The sequence below is a fragment of the Wyeomyia smithii genome, chromosome 3 (assembly GCF_029784165.1).
Source record: "Wyeomyia smithii strain HCP4-BCI-WySm-NY-G18 chromosome 3, ASM2978416v1, whole genome shotgun sequence".
Taxonomy (NCBI): domain Eukaryota; kingdom Metazoa; phylum Arthropoda; class Insecta; order Diptera; family Culicidae; genus Wyeomyia; species Wyeomyia smithii.
In genome coordinates, this window is record NC_073696.1 from 115,516,728 (window position 1) to 115,535,368 (window position 18,641).

The 18,641-nt window shown below is 39.2% G+C and overlaps 1 protein-coding gene across 6 annotated transcripts in view; it reads right to left on the bottom strand.

Moving 5' to 3' along the window:
* Positions 1-18,641, bottom strand: part of LOC129732349 (sodium/potassium/calcium exchanger Nckx30C) — a 191,789-nt gene that overhangs the window by 158,619 nt on the left and 14,529 nt on the right. For 4 of the 6 annotated variants that reach the window (XM_055693161.1, XM_055693160.1, XM_055693159.1 and 1 more), the window contains exon 2: positions 1,877-2,490. In XM_055693161.1, coding sequence (XP_055549136.1) covers positions 1,877-2,490 — 614 coding nt within the window. The remainder of the gene's footprint in view (positions 1-1,876; positions 2,491-18,641) is intronic. The other 2 variants (XM_055693164.1, XM_055693163.1) reach the window with 1 other exon arrangement.

Below are 18,641 nucleotides of genomic sequence, written 5' to 3' on the forward strand. Positions count from 1 at the left end.
TCCATTCCTGTTCAGTGAGGCCATAATAATATGTGGAAATTATCATTAAGTAACACTTCAAGTTCTTATTTGCCAAATTTTTAAAAAAATGCAAAGACGGAGAAGCAGCAATTCAAACTTCATCCTCATGTCTGTTAGACACACGCAACAGTGTAATCAAATGTTGCGTAACTGACATTGCGCTGCATCTTCTGCTATCTGTTTCTATTCGGCAGGATCCGAAAAGATAAGAACGCTTGTATTTCCAAGCCTTAACACGATATGGATTATACTATTGTGGCGCAAGAGCTCAACAATCGGTCCTTTTTCGCTGGTTGCCAACTTGAAATGAGATGCATTGCGTCCTGCGGTGACCGAAACTGGGAGAAGGCAAATCCTAACGAGAGAGAGAGAGAGAAGTTCGTTACAAAACAGGCGTCCACTCACAACAACTACATGGGCTATGTAAGAGCCTACTTCTTCTCGAACAAATCATTTCACTTTTGGATGGCGCGTCTGTCGCACATAATTTAGTAGTATCGAGTGGCAACAGCTGTAGTAGCCTCGGTGAGCAGCAGCAGTAGTGGCATCAGTGACGGCAGTGATATTTTCTCCGGTGAAGCATTGCCCTTTTTTCGGTAACACAAGTCTGGATCCTGGCAATTATAATATGTCGGTCGTATCAAGTTTTCAGTGTAAAAACAACTCTCTACTGTGTTGTTAGAGAATCTTAATCCCCACTGTCGGGGTAAAACAGAAATGTAATTAGCACCATATCCTATTTTAAATTAAACAACAATTGTCTTTTTGAGAACAAAACAAACAAATAATGAAAGGTTTTATTTTTTCTCGTAAAATTAAAATGCAACTTGCAAACTTGCGATACCTATACCACATTATAAGCTGTATCAAATTTGATTATAATCTCCCAACCTGTTAGAAAAAATTAATCTCGAAAACCTCATCACAATGACGCCTTGTTCATCAAACCGTCTTTCCAGGGAATGCACATTCGACCTGTAGGTCGAACAAATATGCATACTCACATCAATTTTCATTTACTGCTACTGAGACCTGTGAACAGATATCATACTACTTGACAGCACGATATAGCTGGTGCTCACTGTTCGGCGTTTTCATTGCACAGAACGGTGCTCATATCGACCAGACGAACATACGACCCATTAGTATGTAACAAGAAATTTCCATTACAATCGCGGATCGACACATCAACTCATCAGCAAATCGTTGCCCGTAGGTCAGGGGCGTGTGACTCCTGGCATGGATATTTAATAATGAAAATTAAATCTCCGCCTCGGTGCCCACTACTTGGATGTCTGTACCGAATGGGTGATGTCCTGTAGGTGAACGATAACTACTCGCTTACTGGTAGCTAGTTGCTATCCTCAACAGGACTGGTGGCAGACTGGAACAAAACGGACATCAGAAAAAAGTTCCACTTTGGGCGCAAACTTGAAGAGTAAATTGATGTTGATAAAGATTTATGAACAACTTCGGATGATCACAAATGCGTCATCTAGCAGTACTTAATATCAAAAATAAAATGATTTATTTACTGCCCTACTTTGCCACAAGGCTGGCGCCAACTGTTACCAGTGCATCCCCTATAATGCTCCCATTTAAATGTTGATTCAATCACATCATCATCATCTGGGTAGTTCTCACCTCGTCACGACTGCACAAGGTGTGTTAGTGAAATTAAAACGTTGATGGTTTAATAAATATAATTGAATTTTATTCGCATTTCAGTATAGTTATGGAATGAGCTGATGGTATAATGAGTGGAAAAATAAGGTTAAGCTAACGTAAAACTAAGTATAACAGAATGAACCAAAAATAAGGTGTCCTCTAATTACATGCATTCTCAACTACTTACTGCAGGCATAAGTTGATCAGTGCTTCGAACTCTGGTCACCTTATTTTTATAGATAATCTTCTTCACACATCTCTCCACTTGATGATTAAATTTCATAAACACAGCGTACGCGATATAGATAATGAATAGCACTAGCGCCTCCCACCAGTATATTTCGTTATCACGAAAAAAATAGATCAACGTAAGCAAACTAACACTGTAGAACGTGCAATCGCGGAACAACGGCCACCAGGTCAGTGTTAGAATGGTTCGAGAGAACAACGCACACATGCCGATTACGAACAGGATGTTGAACACGGCTGAACCGACAATCGTACCGATACCGACGTCGTCGAACGAAACGAACACACCGATCACGCTGGTGAACAACTCCGGGGCACTGCCACCGGCCGCCATGAAGGTCGCCCCGGCAACGTCGTCCGTGATGCCCAGTTTCTCAATGATCACGTCCAAAGAAGGCACAAAGAATTCGTCGCATACGATCGCCAGTGCGACAAACATATAGATTACGCCAAGAATGTGTAATACGACAGCACCATTGCGACGTTGTTCAAGCGTAAATAAGTCTTCGGGAAACAGGGGATCCTTGTGCGTTGGTAGTGATGTGTTGGTGCCTGGTGGAGGGATGAAAAGAGAAGCGCATGTTAGCATACAATTCAGTAAGTTTAACGAATACAGCAATAATATCTATTTCGAATCAAATATGTTTATTACATTTTATCTTTTGATTTACTTAATTTGAATACACGTTTGACTTGCTAAACAAACAAATAAAGGGCAAGAAGCATTGCAGAATTGAGCGTACACTTCTAGGTTTTGCAAGTAAATCAACCTTGTAAGCAAGATCACTGCGAAAAAGGGTTCTCTTTTTTGTCAGTGTGTTATGTCAACATTAAGCAGCTGCTTGTACCTACAAAGTTTGTTTCTGTTTCTGGTTGACTTTTGGAAGTGTTTTGATAAAAATGGCAAGCAAAAGGAATGAAATGAATATTTCTACACGTACAGTCGCTGCCACAAACAGAAGCGATTGTTGGAAGCACCCACATTAGTGTGCAAAAATTGTTAACAAATAGTAATACGATTAGGGATACCATCCGTCCTGATTTAGCAGGACATGTCCTGATTTTGAAACCCATTTGGAACGTCCTGATTTATTTTTCATATTTTAGCATTCGTCCTGATTTTTCTGATATTCAAAAAAGTAGCAAATTGTTCTGTAATATCATCTTGAATCCGGGAAAAAACGAACTTATTTCGAAAGATTTTTTTCTTTGGTTGTATCTTGACGAGAGAAATTGTCTAGTCGTTGAAACCGTTAAACGTTTTTTTGACAATTGTTAAGTTTATTTTAAACAGTTTACTAGTGTTGCATTTTTAGGTATCTACTAACGCCTAATGAATCAAAGTTGAAAAATTGAAATGTTCGAGAAATACGTTAAATCTTAGTCTTTTGGCGTATTTTGAATTGCAAATCTCAAATTATTAAATTTAGCTTAGGTCAAATTTTTGCTGGGAAAAAGTTGTCCTGATTTTTAACTCCGACCAAATGGTAACCCTAAATACGATGGAACCATTGAAAATCTTTCTGGTAGAGGATCTTGTCTCGGCGATAAGCTGGTAATTTGTGCTAACGACGCAGCCGGCACCGGAAGATCTGTCAGTGCAGATACTGTCCGGAGAGTAGCATACAGGAACAATTTAAGAGGTTGTGTTGTCCAAGAAACCTTTCATCTCGAAAGTGAATATGAAAAAACGAAATTATCTAAGGCATATGTAAACGAACCGAAGAAGATCTGGAACAGTGTTCTATATACTGTTGAAACTAAAATCAACCTCTTAGGAGCAGATGGAAGACAGATGGTGAGGAAAAAAACCAGGATCAGAGCTACAGGTTCACGGCGGTGGAAGTCAACTGTTATATAGTACAATGGTGACTTCTGGAACAAGAATCAGGGAGTTTGGGTCTCGTGAATATTACCTTCCGCAGGAAAATGTCCCGAAGTACACCGCTTTCATCGTAGTTGCTTTATCATGTCCCCAAACAACTCAAAATGCCTTCGCAATCGCCAGGATTGAACCCCATTAAACATCTATGGTGGTTGTGAGAATTCAAATATCGTCTGAAGTATAACAACCCAAGTAATAAAATAAAACTTGGGACGGTGATTAAGGAGATCTGGAAATCCATTCCACCTACAGTGACCAGACATCTGATCATTATCTTACTTGCAAAAAATTTTACGCTCTTGCAAGCGGCTTTCCGGCAGTTATACAGAACATTCGCCATGGCAGACGAAAACATGCTTGCCGCCATGTCTTGGACTCCCCCTCGCTTTATTTTCGTCAGTTTTCGCGGAAAAATGGTTGGAGTAGATCTTATGCTTTAGCTTTGCCCAAAAATTTTCGATGCGACGCAGCTGGGGAACGTTGAGCGGGTTCACCGACTTGGGTACCACATCGATATTCAGCCACTGCATCTCCTTCAACAATTGTTTGGAGCAGTGGGCCGACGCCTTGTATTTCTTGATGAACGACGCTCGATACTTTAAATTTTCCCTTTCACGGCCAGTCCCGATCGGAAGAAAAGCGGCTTTGACATCCCCTTCTTGCTGATTGTCAGCCATAGTAGCACCTTCTTGGGGAAGTTATTGTTGTGTGAAATTAACTTCACCTCGGAGCTTACTTCTTTCGTGGGGGAAGTAAAATACGTAGTGCCCTGCCAGTCGTTACCATCCAGGGTAAGATAGATCTCGTCGTTCATCACCACGTCGTGATTCGCCGGGAAAATCGTCTTGACCATCTTATTCAGCCGCTGCCGCTGCGCCATTGTCAGCGGCTCCGAGACCAGGGGACAAGACTACCGCTTCCTGACATGTATGTCCATGTTCGCCAGGTACTTTTTCACTGTTTGACCGGTTGCCCCGACCTCTCGGCCATACGCACGAAGCCGCAAGTAGCCACTTTACCCTCGGTCTTTCTTGTTAGCATCCTTTAGAGTTCTTTTGCGCATGGTCGTCGGCCGTCCGGAACCGGGGTTTCCCTCGGTGCTCTGGTGGTTATCCAATAGTGCCAAGATGTTGTAGATGCCGGAACGAGCATATCCGGCGTCCGTTATCGACGCTGCGTGGTTGGAGTTCGACTGATAGAGCCGTCATTTTTTTTTCTAACTCATGGCTTACTATGATTGATGCTGCATGGGTAGTTTCGTCAGTGCGTGTGAAGGTAAACCCATGAAAAACCGACAATTTTTTTAATGAGAACGTTATTTGTTATTTGTTACATGTTTTCTATTTCTTTTTCTATTTCGAGAGACTAGCGATCAATTTCATTAAATAAATTCTAAATGTTTTAAACTCCGCCTTCCACATTTGAAAAAAGACTAAGTCCCAGAGAGTCGATTTTAAAAAAAAATTTTTTTTTTCAGATGACACCAATTCTCGCCGTTTTATGCGTTTTCAAGTCATTTGGTAGAGCGGGGGCCTAGTGTGGTTGGTAACGTCTCCGCCAACCACGCTCGACGCCTGGGTTCGAATCCCACCGCCGACATAGGTGTCGATGGTTGTGAGGTGGCGTGATCCACTCACAACCAACCCAACTGGTCTAGATTAAATCCTAGCCGACACCGGGAGATATTCTGAGGCGAAAAATCTCTGGGATCACGCCTTCCATCGCATGAGGAAGTAAAGCCGTTGGCGCCGGTCCGTTAATAAACGGGTCGTGAGTTAGGGTCCTGGGTGTGGAGTCGCCTCCCTGGGCGTCGGTGATTGGCCACAACAGTGGCGGAACTAGACCGACGGAAAATAAGCGAGAACAAAAAAAAAAGTCATTTGGTATCAAAAAAAAAATTCGAAAACCGAAATTTCACGTTTTATACCCCCCCCCCCCCTCACCCTTAGGTGATTTTTTGGTATTCAAAAAGGCCAAACCTAAATCGCTTTGCGCCACCCCATTTTAAGTCCGATTGAGCTGAAATTTTGCACAGGGTGTTTTTCCGAGCAGGTGAACATTTTGTATAGGGTTTCTTTTTGAAATTTTCTGGTCACTTTTTTTCCATACGATGATTGGCACCCTACTGTGAATGATGTGTTGTTAAATGTTCAATGTTCAAATCGAACGTTCTGATGTTAAAAAAGTCAAGTGTCATACACCCACTACACTCGGCGGTGAACTAAAGTCTCCAGTCATTTTAATGTTTCTTGCATCATTTGGCTTTAGTATCAAGAAGATGTAGGCAAAAACAAAATAAAAGAATATAATATGCATTCGAAATATCATGCTTCATGTTTTCTTGTGGCACCGATTCATGCTATCCCTATGGCTGCTTTTCTTTTGGCATATTTTTGCTCCTTCTTTCAAACATCCCCATTTGAAATGCAAATTTCTAAATAAAATGCAAATTAGTCATAAGGTGGCTAGTTTCTCTCTACAACCGATGCTTTTCTTTATTTGATTTAGAACTAGGAGAGGTAAATTTCACATTTGTCTAGTACACTTGTACCTTTAGCTGGTAGCAAATATTTGAGATTCCACATTCAGTTAATATTATATAAATGTATTTTAACTTATGGTCTTACAAGAGCGTTTTTTGTGATTAAAACAACCGCGCGACGGTTCAATACCAGAATATATAGCTTATACCTCCATCATATTTTTTTGCTTCCCACGTCAGTTTGTGATTGATTGATGTGGGATTTGCGTTAGGATTTTCTTATAAAATGCTATGTTTCCGCGTTAGTTGTTGTTTCACTACCTCCAACTCTTATCCAATTGAAAGTGGTTTCAGTTAAACGAGAGAAAGCGTGTAAATGTCGATGCCTATCGAACAAAAGAAAACCTCGTTGGCAGCATTCATTACTTCGAACCAATGATCCCTTCGAAAGACCTTACGTAGGGGGTTGACTCAGCAGTTTTGCACGGTCTGCTACACCGAAGACAAAGCTTTTGGCAATTGGATTAGAGCATAACTGCGGTAAATTTTAACTAGACCATACTGGTGCTGGAGAACACGCCCTCGCCTCTCGGAACCGCTTTTTGTTATATTGGCGATATTCCCACTCTGCTACTACTTGCCATTTTGATAGTGCTGAAATGCGCAGCTAACATTTTTCCTCCTCATGCACTACTGCAAGAGGGGAAAATTGGCCCGCAAACGAACGGTGAGCAAGCCTGAAGTTTTCATAATGTACATAATTTGTTAGATGAAGTGAAATTTCTTCTGATAGTGCCTTATTAGCATTAAGAAAATGGTAAACTGAGGAATTAGAACGAATGAGCCAAACTACGCCGTCCAGAATTTGACTGCATGATCATTTTTATTCATTAGATAGACTTTGAGTTCTAACTTTCGAGTAGTAGATGTAGTTTGTTTATATTGTATAACCACCAATTTTTCCGGACTGCAAAAACATCTTTGAACAACTTTTTTATTGTTTTGAGATAAACAGCATATATGCTATTACCAATGCTAGATTCTAAACACCCTAGGTTTATCTCTCAGCCGAGACTCGAACTCTTGGTGGACGGCTTGGTAATCCTGCGTCGTATATAGACCATTTTTGACATACTAATGAGAATTAAATAGTTTTAACAATCATAAGAAATGTAGGTATGAAATTTCTACGGTATTAATTTGACGCCACTTTTGACAAGTGACCTTAAGGCAACCTTTTCATTTGAAGACTATTACTTTATATAAATTATAATATCAGTTGTGCTAACAGCATTGCAATAATCATGAAATAACTCGAGCGAGATAAGAGCAGATTTTCATCATCCCTTTTGTTTCGCCTATTGTGTTCGTGTTCTTCCGTAATGATGCTGACTGACCCTTAGCCTTGAGCGTTTCCATGGTATTGCACAGCACTACTGCTGTCGAGTAGAATCTTCTTTTCTTTTGTGCCAGGAAAAGTTCCCGAACATCAAACACTTTAACGACGTAAGAAGAAGATTACCGAGGACCAAAGCGAGATGCGCATTTCTGTCATGCTTCCAGTATGATAACACCATCGGATTTTTTTGTACTTGTCAAATAATACGCCGCTATTGCCATCTAGAAGCTACCAAGGGGAATACATTTTTCAAATTCACGAACCTAACAAAACCTATGCAAAGCGTTTCTTAACGACTAATATGAAAATACTACCGACCTTTTTAAAAATGCTGCTGACTTTTTTGTGTTATATGACATTCCTAAACACTGCTGCTAAAAGTGCTGTCAGCAGCTGGGGGCACGATAATTATGGCTTAGTTTTCTATGACATAAATGACTCAAAAGTATGTGGTTATACAGGGGCAGATTAAGGCGAAGGCGAAGCAGGCGGTCGCCTGCTCGTCAATCAATGGAGAGCGCCAAATGCGGGAGTGGAAAGATTGAAAAAAAAAATTAAACCACAACAAATTCAAATTTAGTTGACTATTTTTCCAGGCTTGCTTAGGCCGATACAAATTTCATTTTCATTCTATGTCTTCTCAGTGTTATTTATTTTTTGCCCTCCCTTTAGCTAACTTTGACAACCGTGGACAAAAAAACTATTCAAAATTTGTATCAGCCTAAATTAAAAAACAAAAAACATATTATATAAAGTTTCATTGATGAGCTTTCTAAACGATAGCCATTACTTTCTAGTACGCTGTACTCCGATTGGTTACATGTTTATTTTGGTTAGCTACAAACCACTCTAATAAAAAACAAGTTTAAGATACCTAATGAACATCAAAATAATTTACATCTGGTTCGGAACGAGTTTCGCAAATGACCAGAAGCCAGTTTTAGAATATTCCATATTAAGCCCTCGGTTGCTTGAAAAACGGCTAGGTCTCAGAAGGTCGATTTTTGACCAAAAATATTTTTTCGAGATAACACTATCTATCGACGTTTTAAGTATTTTTAAGTCATTTGGAATCGAAAAATGAAGTTTCGATTTTCCCAACTTCATGTACTACTCCTCCTTTGGTAAATTGTCGAGGGTCGAAAAATCGCAACTTTGAGCGCTTTGAGGCACTCCTAAATCATGTCCGATTGAGCTGAAATTTAGCATAGATGGATTTTCGGGTCAATAAACCAAATATACCTACGATTTTTGAAATTCGATGATGAATTTTTTTCCATACAGTCATTGCAACCCTACATATACCTATTTGCTTTAAAATATGTTACTTGGATTGAAATTAGGCACATTCAAAGAAATGCAAATGAAGAAACCTGTAGATAAGTCTGCTGCTTGTGATTTAAATCACGTTGAGTTTGATTTTCAATCGGACTTTTCCAGATAGCTCCGTTCTGGACCGGTCTGGAATTAAATCGGACATTGAAGTCGGAAAAACTTCGGACCGGATTCTCTGGAATCCAGGTCCGATGTCGAACATAACTGTTGATATACAGTCAGGTTATTTTTACGCGGATTTTTTAATTACCGCGGATTTTTGAACCGACGCGTTTTTTGACGCGGTTTTTCGAATTGACGCGGTTTTTACGCGATACCGCGCTAATTCAAAAAACTTTCACCGGTTTTCGAGTTGAAGCGGGTTGGGAACCGAAAACTTCTGAGAATTTATTGAGTAAAAGACTTAGTCAAAAAAAAACCTTCTGCCCTTTGAAAGTCCAAACAACCGTCAAAGAGGACAATTTTAAATACTGGAAGTAGAGCGTCTGGGTTTTGTTATAAAACGTTTCTTGGTGGTTTACTTTACGCGGATTTTTTATTACCGCATTTTTCTACGCGGATTTTTGAATTAACGCGTAAAAAACCTGACTGTAAACGAAAAAATGAATGGGGGCGCTAAAATAAGCTTTCGCCTGCAGCTCAAATCAGTCTTCGTCCGCCTCTGTGGTTATAACAGAATAGTGCATAGTCTCTATGTTATAGCCTTTACCGCAAAAGATCAAAAAAATGGTCGCAGTGGTCCAAATTTTACAAAAAATGTTATAGCCTTTGACAGTATAACCTCGCTTTCATAACATTATAGCTCATACTTTGGAGTCATAGATGACATAAAAAATTATGCCATAATTTTCGTACTCCGTGTGACAGTAACTGACTGACAAAGGCTATCTAACGAATTTTGCACGCTTGAAAAAAACTTTTTGGCCGGAAGATTCATCGAAACAAATTATTTAACTTGGTCTGAGTTGTTGAACACCACTATTGGTGGGATGGCAATTTCAAGTTTCTGTTACAGATCATTTGTGAGAATTTTTTTTTAATGAATCCACACTCTTCTGCTTATATAGAACGCATACTTTTGATATATAGTTGAACCTTGAAACCAAAAATTGCATGGCCCCTAAGCTAATGATCTCAATTTAAAAAGCTGAACGCTACGTTGCAGACCAAGAAGGAGATACTAATATTAAATGAACGAAAACTTTAAAAAATAAATTTAAACAAAACCTGAATAAACATCACGTAGAGAAAAATGAATTTGTTTAAATATATTCTGCAAGTAAACATGTTTCCATCCAACATTCTGAGTTTGCTCGATACAGATTTTTAATACAGATTTTTTGGCTCGAGATACAGATATACAGATATTTTCAAAGAAAAATACAGATATAAGTGGTGACAGCACCGCAACTGTTACAAAATTAGACTCTGTTTTAGTTAGATAGCACCTTCAAAAGAGAATTGTGGCTGCCTTTTTGAGAGGTCTTATTCAAAGAATAATATCTATAAACTATCTATCTTCTATTTATGTACAAATCGAGTATGCATATGAATAAAACTAGAGTCGTCGTTCAATGCAAAATGTTTTAATTGTTATTGATTCGATGATGTTTTTGAATTACCGGCTTCATGATAGTAAATCGATCAGTTCATATTCGCATTAACCTAGTCGGTACCAAGATCATCAGTATTTATTACTGCTTGCAGTGCTTTAACGGTAGCAGCATTCTGAAAAATATTACCAATACCAGTACAAATCATCATGGCAATACTAGTACCGGTTAATACTTCAAAAGTTTTTTGATTTTGAGCCGTACAATACATTGAACATTCGCTAGAGCACCAAATGCGTTATGAACAACACACGTTCGTTGTACTGATTCTGAAACAGTACAAAAGATGCTCTGAAGAGACGCAATATTGATGTGGTTACGCACAGTCCAACTTTTGCGTGTGCATTGTAGGAATTTTTTGAATGAATTTGATGATTTTCTGGCCATCGGTTATATCTGCAAGCCGGAAGTTGGTGTTCAGAGATCGTAACACGATGTTTGTCACCATTTTTCAATCCAAGATGGCGTCTGTCGGTTACTGGAATTCTGCGAAAATCGATTTTATACTCTGCAATAGGGGTATTTTCGGAAACGATTGACGTTCAAATATCGATGATTAAATCAAGATGGTGACTCACGGTTGCAAGAAAGCTGGGTAAAAAGTCCCTAGAAGGTATTTAGGCGCGAGGTATTTTTTTCAAGGCGACGGGGAAATCTGCTCACAGACACTTGGGAACATAACTCAGGGAGTGGAAGTGATTTTATGGGGAGTAGTGCTGGAATTGTTGGATTATACCAAATCATTTACTCAGCCCGCACCGGACCCACTTAAAATTCCCCCAAACCATTATGTTCCTTGAATGACGGCTCGGTTAAGTATTACGTCGGGTAGATAATACTAAACAGAGTCAGAGGGCTTATGATTGGGCTAACCGCATAATAAATAACCATGAAATGTGCCCAACAACCAATTTGGGTGAAGTTCCGACAGTATGGTTTATCGTTAAACAGAATGAATTCTGGAGTACTTCGTGATAAGATCGTATGTCTGAACGTAAACAAAACGAGTGAGAGATGATTTGTGCTTGTGAAGAACAAGGAATATAATTCTTACTCGTTTTGTTAACGTTAAGATATACCACCTTATCACATAGTACTCCAGAATTATTATCTGTTAATGGCTCCTGTTTATTATGGTAATATCCGAAAAAACGAAAGCTATTCAAAATTCATATTCATGTCAATTTGGATTGGAAACCGACATCAGTGAATGAGACAGGCTTCAAACCTACTTTTTTCAAACTAACTTTTGGAAAATCCTTACAAATATTTGTATGAGTTGATGTACTGAGTATGCGGAAATCGCAAACAAAACTTTCGTCATTTGAATGGTACCTCACAAATGACCATATGAAAAATTGGAAAACTGTTTTCTCTGCCTTGTGTCGCATACCTTTGGTAAAAAGTTTTCGGTTGGAAATCATTATACCTAAAACCTTTTTTTATCGTGTTGCGATTGCTGCGTCTAAGCAAACTGCAGTTTTTGTTACAGCTTTTCCTATGTAAAAGCAAACCAATGAACAATTTTCTACTCTGTGAGTCTTGAGCGTCCGAGGGAATTACAAATCTTACGGAACTATACAAAGATGATCCTTTGTTTGGAGGAAAATATATGCACAAGTTTCAATGCCAAGCAAAAATTTTCTTTTTTTCGCGTATGTCAAGAAGCGAATACGCTGCCATTCACCTTCTGCGCAACATCCATGGAAATATTCCTCTATTTTCACACAACAATCTGCAGCAGAAAGCATTCGGGAAACTGGGAAAGGTTTCAGGAGGGGGCATGTTTTTTGAATAATTTCTTGTTGCAACTTTTCAAAAAGTAAAGATATTCTAGCTGTTTTTTTTTTCAAATCTATAATTTTTCATTTAGCATCAAATCTGCGTATCGATGAGCCAGAATCTGATTACATTCTAGGTGGGTCCCTCCCCCTGCTAGACATTCTTGGTTACACTAATGATAGCGAGGTAAAACACGTTTGTAAAGCGCAGAAAACCTGACGGCAAATCATTGTAAACTTACGCCAGTTACCTATTCGCTTTAATAGCAAAGTTCATTTTACTTGACCCAGAAAGCGGCTAGAGGAAGTTATTCATTGCATCTATACGGTACACTCGCTGGGCGATTCCACATTCTGAGTGCAAACGAACTGCAAAATTGCATCCATTACATACGCTGAAGGTCACCGTACTGCTAAAAACAAGTGCACGGGAGCTTCTTTGTAATCATTTCCTCGTTTGTGCTAATGCTGTTAAAATTTATTTCATGGCTCCGACTATGTCTGGCAGCACCGGCGGTATGTTTCGAACAGAACCGCAGAACACAATTTCTGGAATTGAAATTAGATGACCACTGTTAAAAACCAGCACAACTCCTTAACGGAAGCTGCAAATAATAATTAACAAGGAAATAAAAGTTGTGTGCAACACTTTCTAGGTCATCTGTTCCAGCCTTCACGTATAGGACACTCGTACGAGCACACATACAAGCACAACTTTCAAACACAATGCCACTGCTGTTTTGCAGACATAATTTATTGCATTGCTTTCGAAACATGACAAACTTTTCCGCTCCCTTCCCTCATCACGGAAGGGGTGGGTTGTGTGCTGCAGCTGCGGCGTTGCTTGCGATGTTAAACCATTTTGTACGCCCACTAATGTATTGGTTGAACAACACGCTCTGACGAATTTCCGCTTGCAAATGCTCAATTCCACACAGCCGTTACATCAAGTAAAAAAATCTACTAAATCATTCGCAAGTTGCGATAACAAAAGACACGTAACTTTTCAGTGGAAAGTAGCAAATCACGAATGACGAAAAAAACTACCCGATAAACTTTTACGGTGGTGAAAGATGGGAATTCAATCAAGTGAAAAATATGTTTGCGGGAAGTAAAAAGATTTCGTTTATTCAAGGATGCAAGTCAGGTAACAGTGTAACTTTTGACGTTGAGAATATTTGTGCTATAAATAAAATATTTTGTGTGTATTTATTATTTTGACATTCTGCTTTAGTAGAAAATATTTTATATTTTAAATATTTAAATCAACCTTAGGGTTTTTAATGCGAAAGCAAACAACCTTAGGGTATTTAATGCGAAAGCGAAATCAACTTTGTATATACTATGTATGACATTTTGAATGCAGAGTTGGGATCGTTATCTTAGTTCATTGATTTATCTCATAAAACATTGACACTGAATTAAGAACTAAAAAACTCATATTGTCCAAGAAGTGCTATTATTCAATAGATAGCAAGTGCTGGTCGATTTCAACATACCTTAAACCGCTTTGACATGTTAGTGATTTTGTTTTGGAGTCATATACTTTCAGGGCCGGCGTCACATTATTTTCCCGAGTGGGTAGTAAGGAATAGGGAAAGTTCATGGGTGACAAAGATGTAGCCGGGGGGGGGGGGGGGGGCGACCTACTGATACCTGAACATAATTTTACGAAAAACCGACAATGCATCAACAATAGGGTGCCAATGGAATGTTTAAGACAAATTAGATTTTCGATTTTGGTTCAGCAGTAATATTTCCCATGAAAGTTAATTATATAGGCTCATTTACCGGAACGTTCACCATGGTGGACGAGAACATGCGTGTAGGCATGTTTTTGAGTTTTTTCTTCGTTCCATTTATCAATTCCTGCTCAATATTCGCGTCAAAATTATTGGAGAAGGTCTGGTTTGCCCAGAAACATTGGATGGGACGCAGATGGGCAACGTTGGGTGGGTTGGCTGACCTGGGTACCGCATCAATTTTCAGCCGCTTCATTTCCTCGATTGCTTCGGGTAGTGGGCCGACACCAGATCCGGCCAGAGCACCGCGTCTTCGCCCTATGGTATTTCTGGATGAACGATGCAACTTCCGGCAGGCACTTCGTACGATAAATTTCCCCGTTCATGGCCAGTACAGAGATTCTCGCTGATTATCAGCCAAAGCAGCACCGTCTTTGGGAACTTAGTGTGTGAAATGAATTTCACCTCAAAGATCTCTTCTTTCGTAGGAAAAGTAAAATACGGAGTGCCCTGCCAGTCGTTGTCATCCATAGTAAGATAGGTCTCGGCATCGACCACCACCATCACGTCGCGATTCGCTGGAAAAATAAATCCCATCTTTTTCAGCCGCGGACACTGCGTCATGGCCTGCAGCTCCGAGACCAATGGACGGGACTCCCGCATTCTGATGTCTGTTTTCGCCAGGTGCTTTTCCACTGTTTGGCTAGTTGATCCGATCTCCCGATCAAGTGTACACAGTGATATAGCCACTCTCCCCTCGATATTCCTCTTCAGCATTCTTTGTAGCTTCTTGTCGCTTAGGGTCGTCGGCCGTCCGGAACAGATCTTTCTTTCGATGCTTTGATTGTAGTCCAACAGTGCCAAAATGTAGCAGATACCGGAACAAGCGTAACCAGCGTCCCTTTTCCGTACGATGTCTGTTTTCGACGCGGCGGGGTACCGTTTTGAGCATTTTTAATGAAAACTTTAGGGCTCAACAATTTTGTCTTCTCGAAAAAAGTCTCCATCCAAAATTTGAGCTTAATCAAACTTCTGATAAGGTTTCACTTACAGTCGTGAAAGTCTTACATTTTTGGCCAACCTAAAAACACACAAGAGTAGTTCTTGAAGTTCCTGAAATCAAACTTTTTTTATAGCAAATCTCTTATAAATACATGAGATGCCGAAATCTGATGTTGTTTTATAAAAATTTGTTTTAAAAACAAAAATTAAATTTCGGGGACATGAAAATCTTTGCGTTGGGAGACTCGAGCTGCACCGGAACACACAAGAGACACTTCCAGCTCGAACATTCCTTTCTTCGATTAAAAAACTGCAACTTTGACCGCTTTGAGGCTCTACTTCCCGAAGTCCGATTGAGCTCGAATTCGGCATGGAAAATTTTTACGAGAAAACAAAACTTCAGAACTTCATCGTAAATGAAATTTAGAACTCTATCGTAAATGAAACTCTCTATTGTAAATGAAACAAGTGAACAAATATTCCTTTTAAATCCCTGCAAAACGCTGTACATACATCTGTAGATTTATAACCTCTCGCTCAACGATATCCATCAAACAATCTGTCGCTCGCAACATTACTTTTTTTGGTTTTGTCCGATAGTTCCGAGTGGGTAAGTACCCACATGGATATTTTCCGAGCGGGTACTACTACCCATACTACCCACATGAAACGCCGGCCCTGTATACTTTTAGTTGTGTAAAAATATCTGATTTTGTGCCGAATAATCGTCATTGGCGGGAAGTGTTGCTTTCATTCTCTTTTCATTCAATGAAAACGACGGCTGATGCACATCGAGGGTAGGAAAAAAACAATGGAAATACTGCTCTAAGTGATACAACGTGCCGTAATTGGTTCCATCAGTTTAAAGACTGTAATTTAGATGTTGGCGCTGTCAGTGTTAAGGACAAAAACCTTCGAAGACGTTACATTAGAGAAAATGCTTGAAGAGGATCCATGCCAATCTCAAGAACAGCTTTCTTTGGTCTAGGGAGTTACCCACCAGGCTGTTTCCAAGCAGTTGCATGCTTTAGGAATGACTTGAAAACAAAGAACTTGGATTCCTTATGATTTGAAGCCCAGCGACATAAAGCGTCGTTGTTGCACTTCCTGGTGCTTCGGTAACAAAAAAAGGAAGAGTTTTCTTTATCGCATCAGGACTCGCAATACAAAATCGGTCCATGGGTTATAAGTGTAATGAACTGAGCAACCAAAAGAAAAGAAAAGCATCGGGACTTTCCGGTCATGGTTCATCGTAGTCCGGCGAATATATACACTGCGAAGATCATGCTGTGTATTTGGTGGTACCAGGTCGGTGTTATCTATTATGAGCCGTTGAAACAAAACGAAACCATCAGCAGGGGACGGAATCGACTCCAATTGATGCGAATAAGCTGAGCACTGCGCTAAAAACGGCCAAAACACGAAAAAGTGGTTCTACTGCATGACAATGCTCGGCCTCATACTGCTAAGGTCGTTAAAACTTATATTAAAAATGCTCAACTGGGAAGCCTATATATAGCCGCTATATTTCCCAGATAATGCGCCGTCGATTATTAGTTGTTCCGTTCGATGTCACGTACTCTGGCTGATTAGCAGGTCTACTCAGTCTAAATGAAGTATGCGCATTGAGAGCATGAATAGTGCAGCAGTGTTTTAAGTGATAAGATAAATTGGGAGCCTTGTAAAACATAGTTTGTTTTTTAAAATGTCAACCAAATTTCGCCAAATTCTCTTTAATTCCATTGCTGGTCGTTTCCATAACACCAGGTAACGTATTTTGTTTATTTCTACAATGATTTCGTATAAATTTGGTATTTGATCTAAACATCTACCGCAAACGTCTGCATAGTGAGAAACAATTAACTTAATGTACTGACTCTAGCTACATAACGACAAGTTTCAAGTTCGCCATGCATTTTGGGACCAACAAGACGAAAAACTTGCTTTGCGCCATTTAGAATTACACAAATTTGAAAACACGTCCGATGAAATTAAACACAAACTCACAAAAATTAGTGAAAAATTTTGTTTCTACATATCGTAACGATTTACAAGCACCTTCGGCGTTCCGCAAAGAAGTATCCTTAGACCGATACTTTTCGTATTCATTTTCATTGCTGCCGAAGTTTGTTCCGGAATAAAATGCTAGCTATTCTATGTAAAATGCTTGTAGCTGTTGTTAAATTGCTCAACTTCCGAAACCTGCTAGAATTGCTGGTGTTTTTTTAGACATCAAGAAATGTGCTGTAATTTTATTCCATCCAGGTAGCAATTCTATAAAGACAGCATATTATGTACGATCGAGGGCTTCGTAGTCGTTAGGATTTGACAAGCAGGTGTTTGTGAGCTCGAATCTTAATAGAATCCAGGCCATTTGATGTCAGCGGACTTAAGCATGGGTTTATTCTCAAGCTTCACGTTGAATTCTACAAAACCACAACTAATACCTCTAGAAACAAATAAGCTCCTCTTACAATACAACTGACCAGAGGGACCTTAGCTTGTAAAATTAACGATAATATTATATATATATATATATATATATATATATATATATATATATATATATATATATATATATATATATATATATATATATTTATATATATATATATATATATATATATATATATATATATATATATATATATATATATATATATATATATATATATATATATATATATATATATATATATATATATATATATATATATATATATTCACGTTTAACTGCCACAACAGTTTATTGTAAATAACTGAAAATGTACGCCAAAGGAGTGATTGCGAGCTTACTGAACGCCCGAAAGACGCCGAAAGAGGTTGCCGAGGCCGTTGGATGTCATTTGGCCACAGTTTATCGCATTGGCAATTCTCTACATGATAGCCCTAAGCAGCAAAAACCGAAAAGTAAACGCCCTCGGTTTGCACGCACACATATCGTGATCAAATCGGTTCGTGCAAAAAAAATTTGCAGCCCGGTAGGTTTTATAAGGAAAGTTCCAAAGATGCCAACATTTCTCAGGAATCCATGCGAAGAATCATCAAACGCATTTTTCAGAGCTGAAGTGAAACACCACTCAATCACGGAGCGGATGAAAGAACTGCGAGTGACTCGTTCGAAGAAATTGCTTTCTTTGCTGAAAGAGGAAAAAATAATAATCCTGTTCGCCACCGAAATGATGTTCAGCATCGATGCGGTGTCCAATAACCGAACAGACTGGTTCATTCCACCGAAGAAAGTTGAGGATATTCCTGAGAATGCGAAGTTTATGTTCCAGATCAAACATCCGGCTGATATAATGATGATTGGCTTGGTAGCGTCCAACGGTTTAAAAATGCCTCCTGTTTTTATTAATACTGGTGTTGAAATCAATACTGAAATGTGCATCGGTATTTTGAAGGACCGAGTACTTCCAACTTCTCTGAGGATCAATACGTTGGGCTACAACAGGATGTGGCGC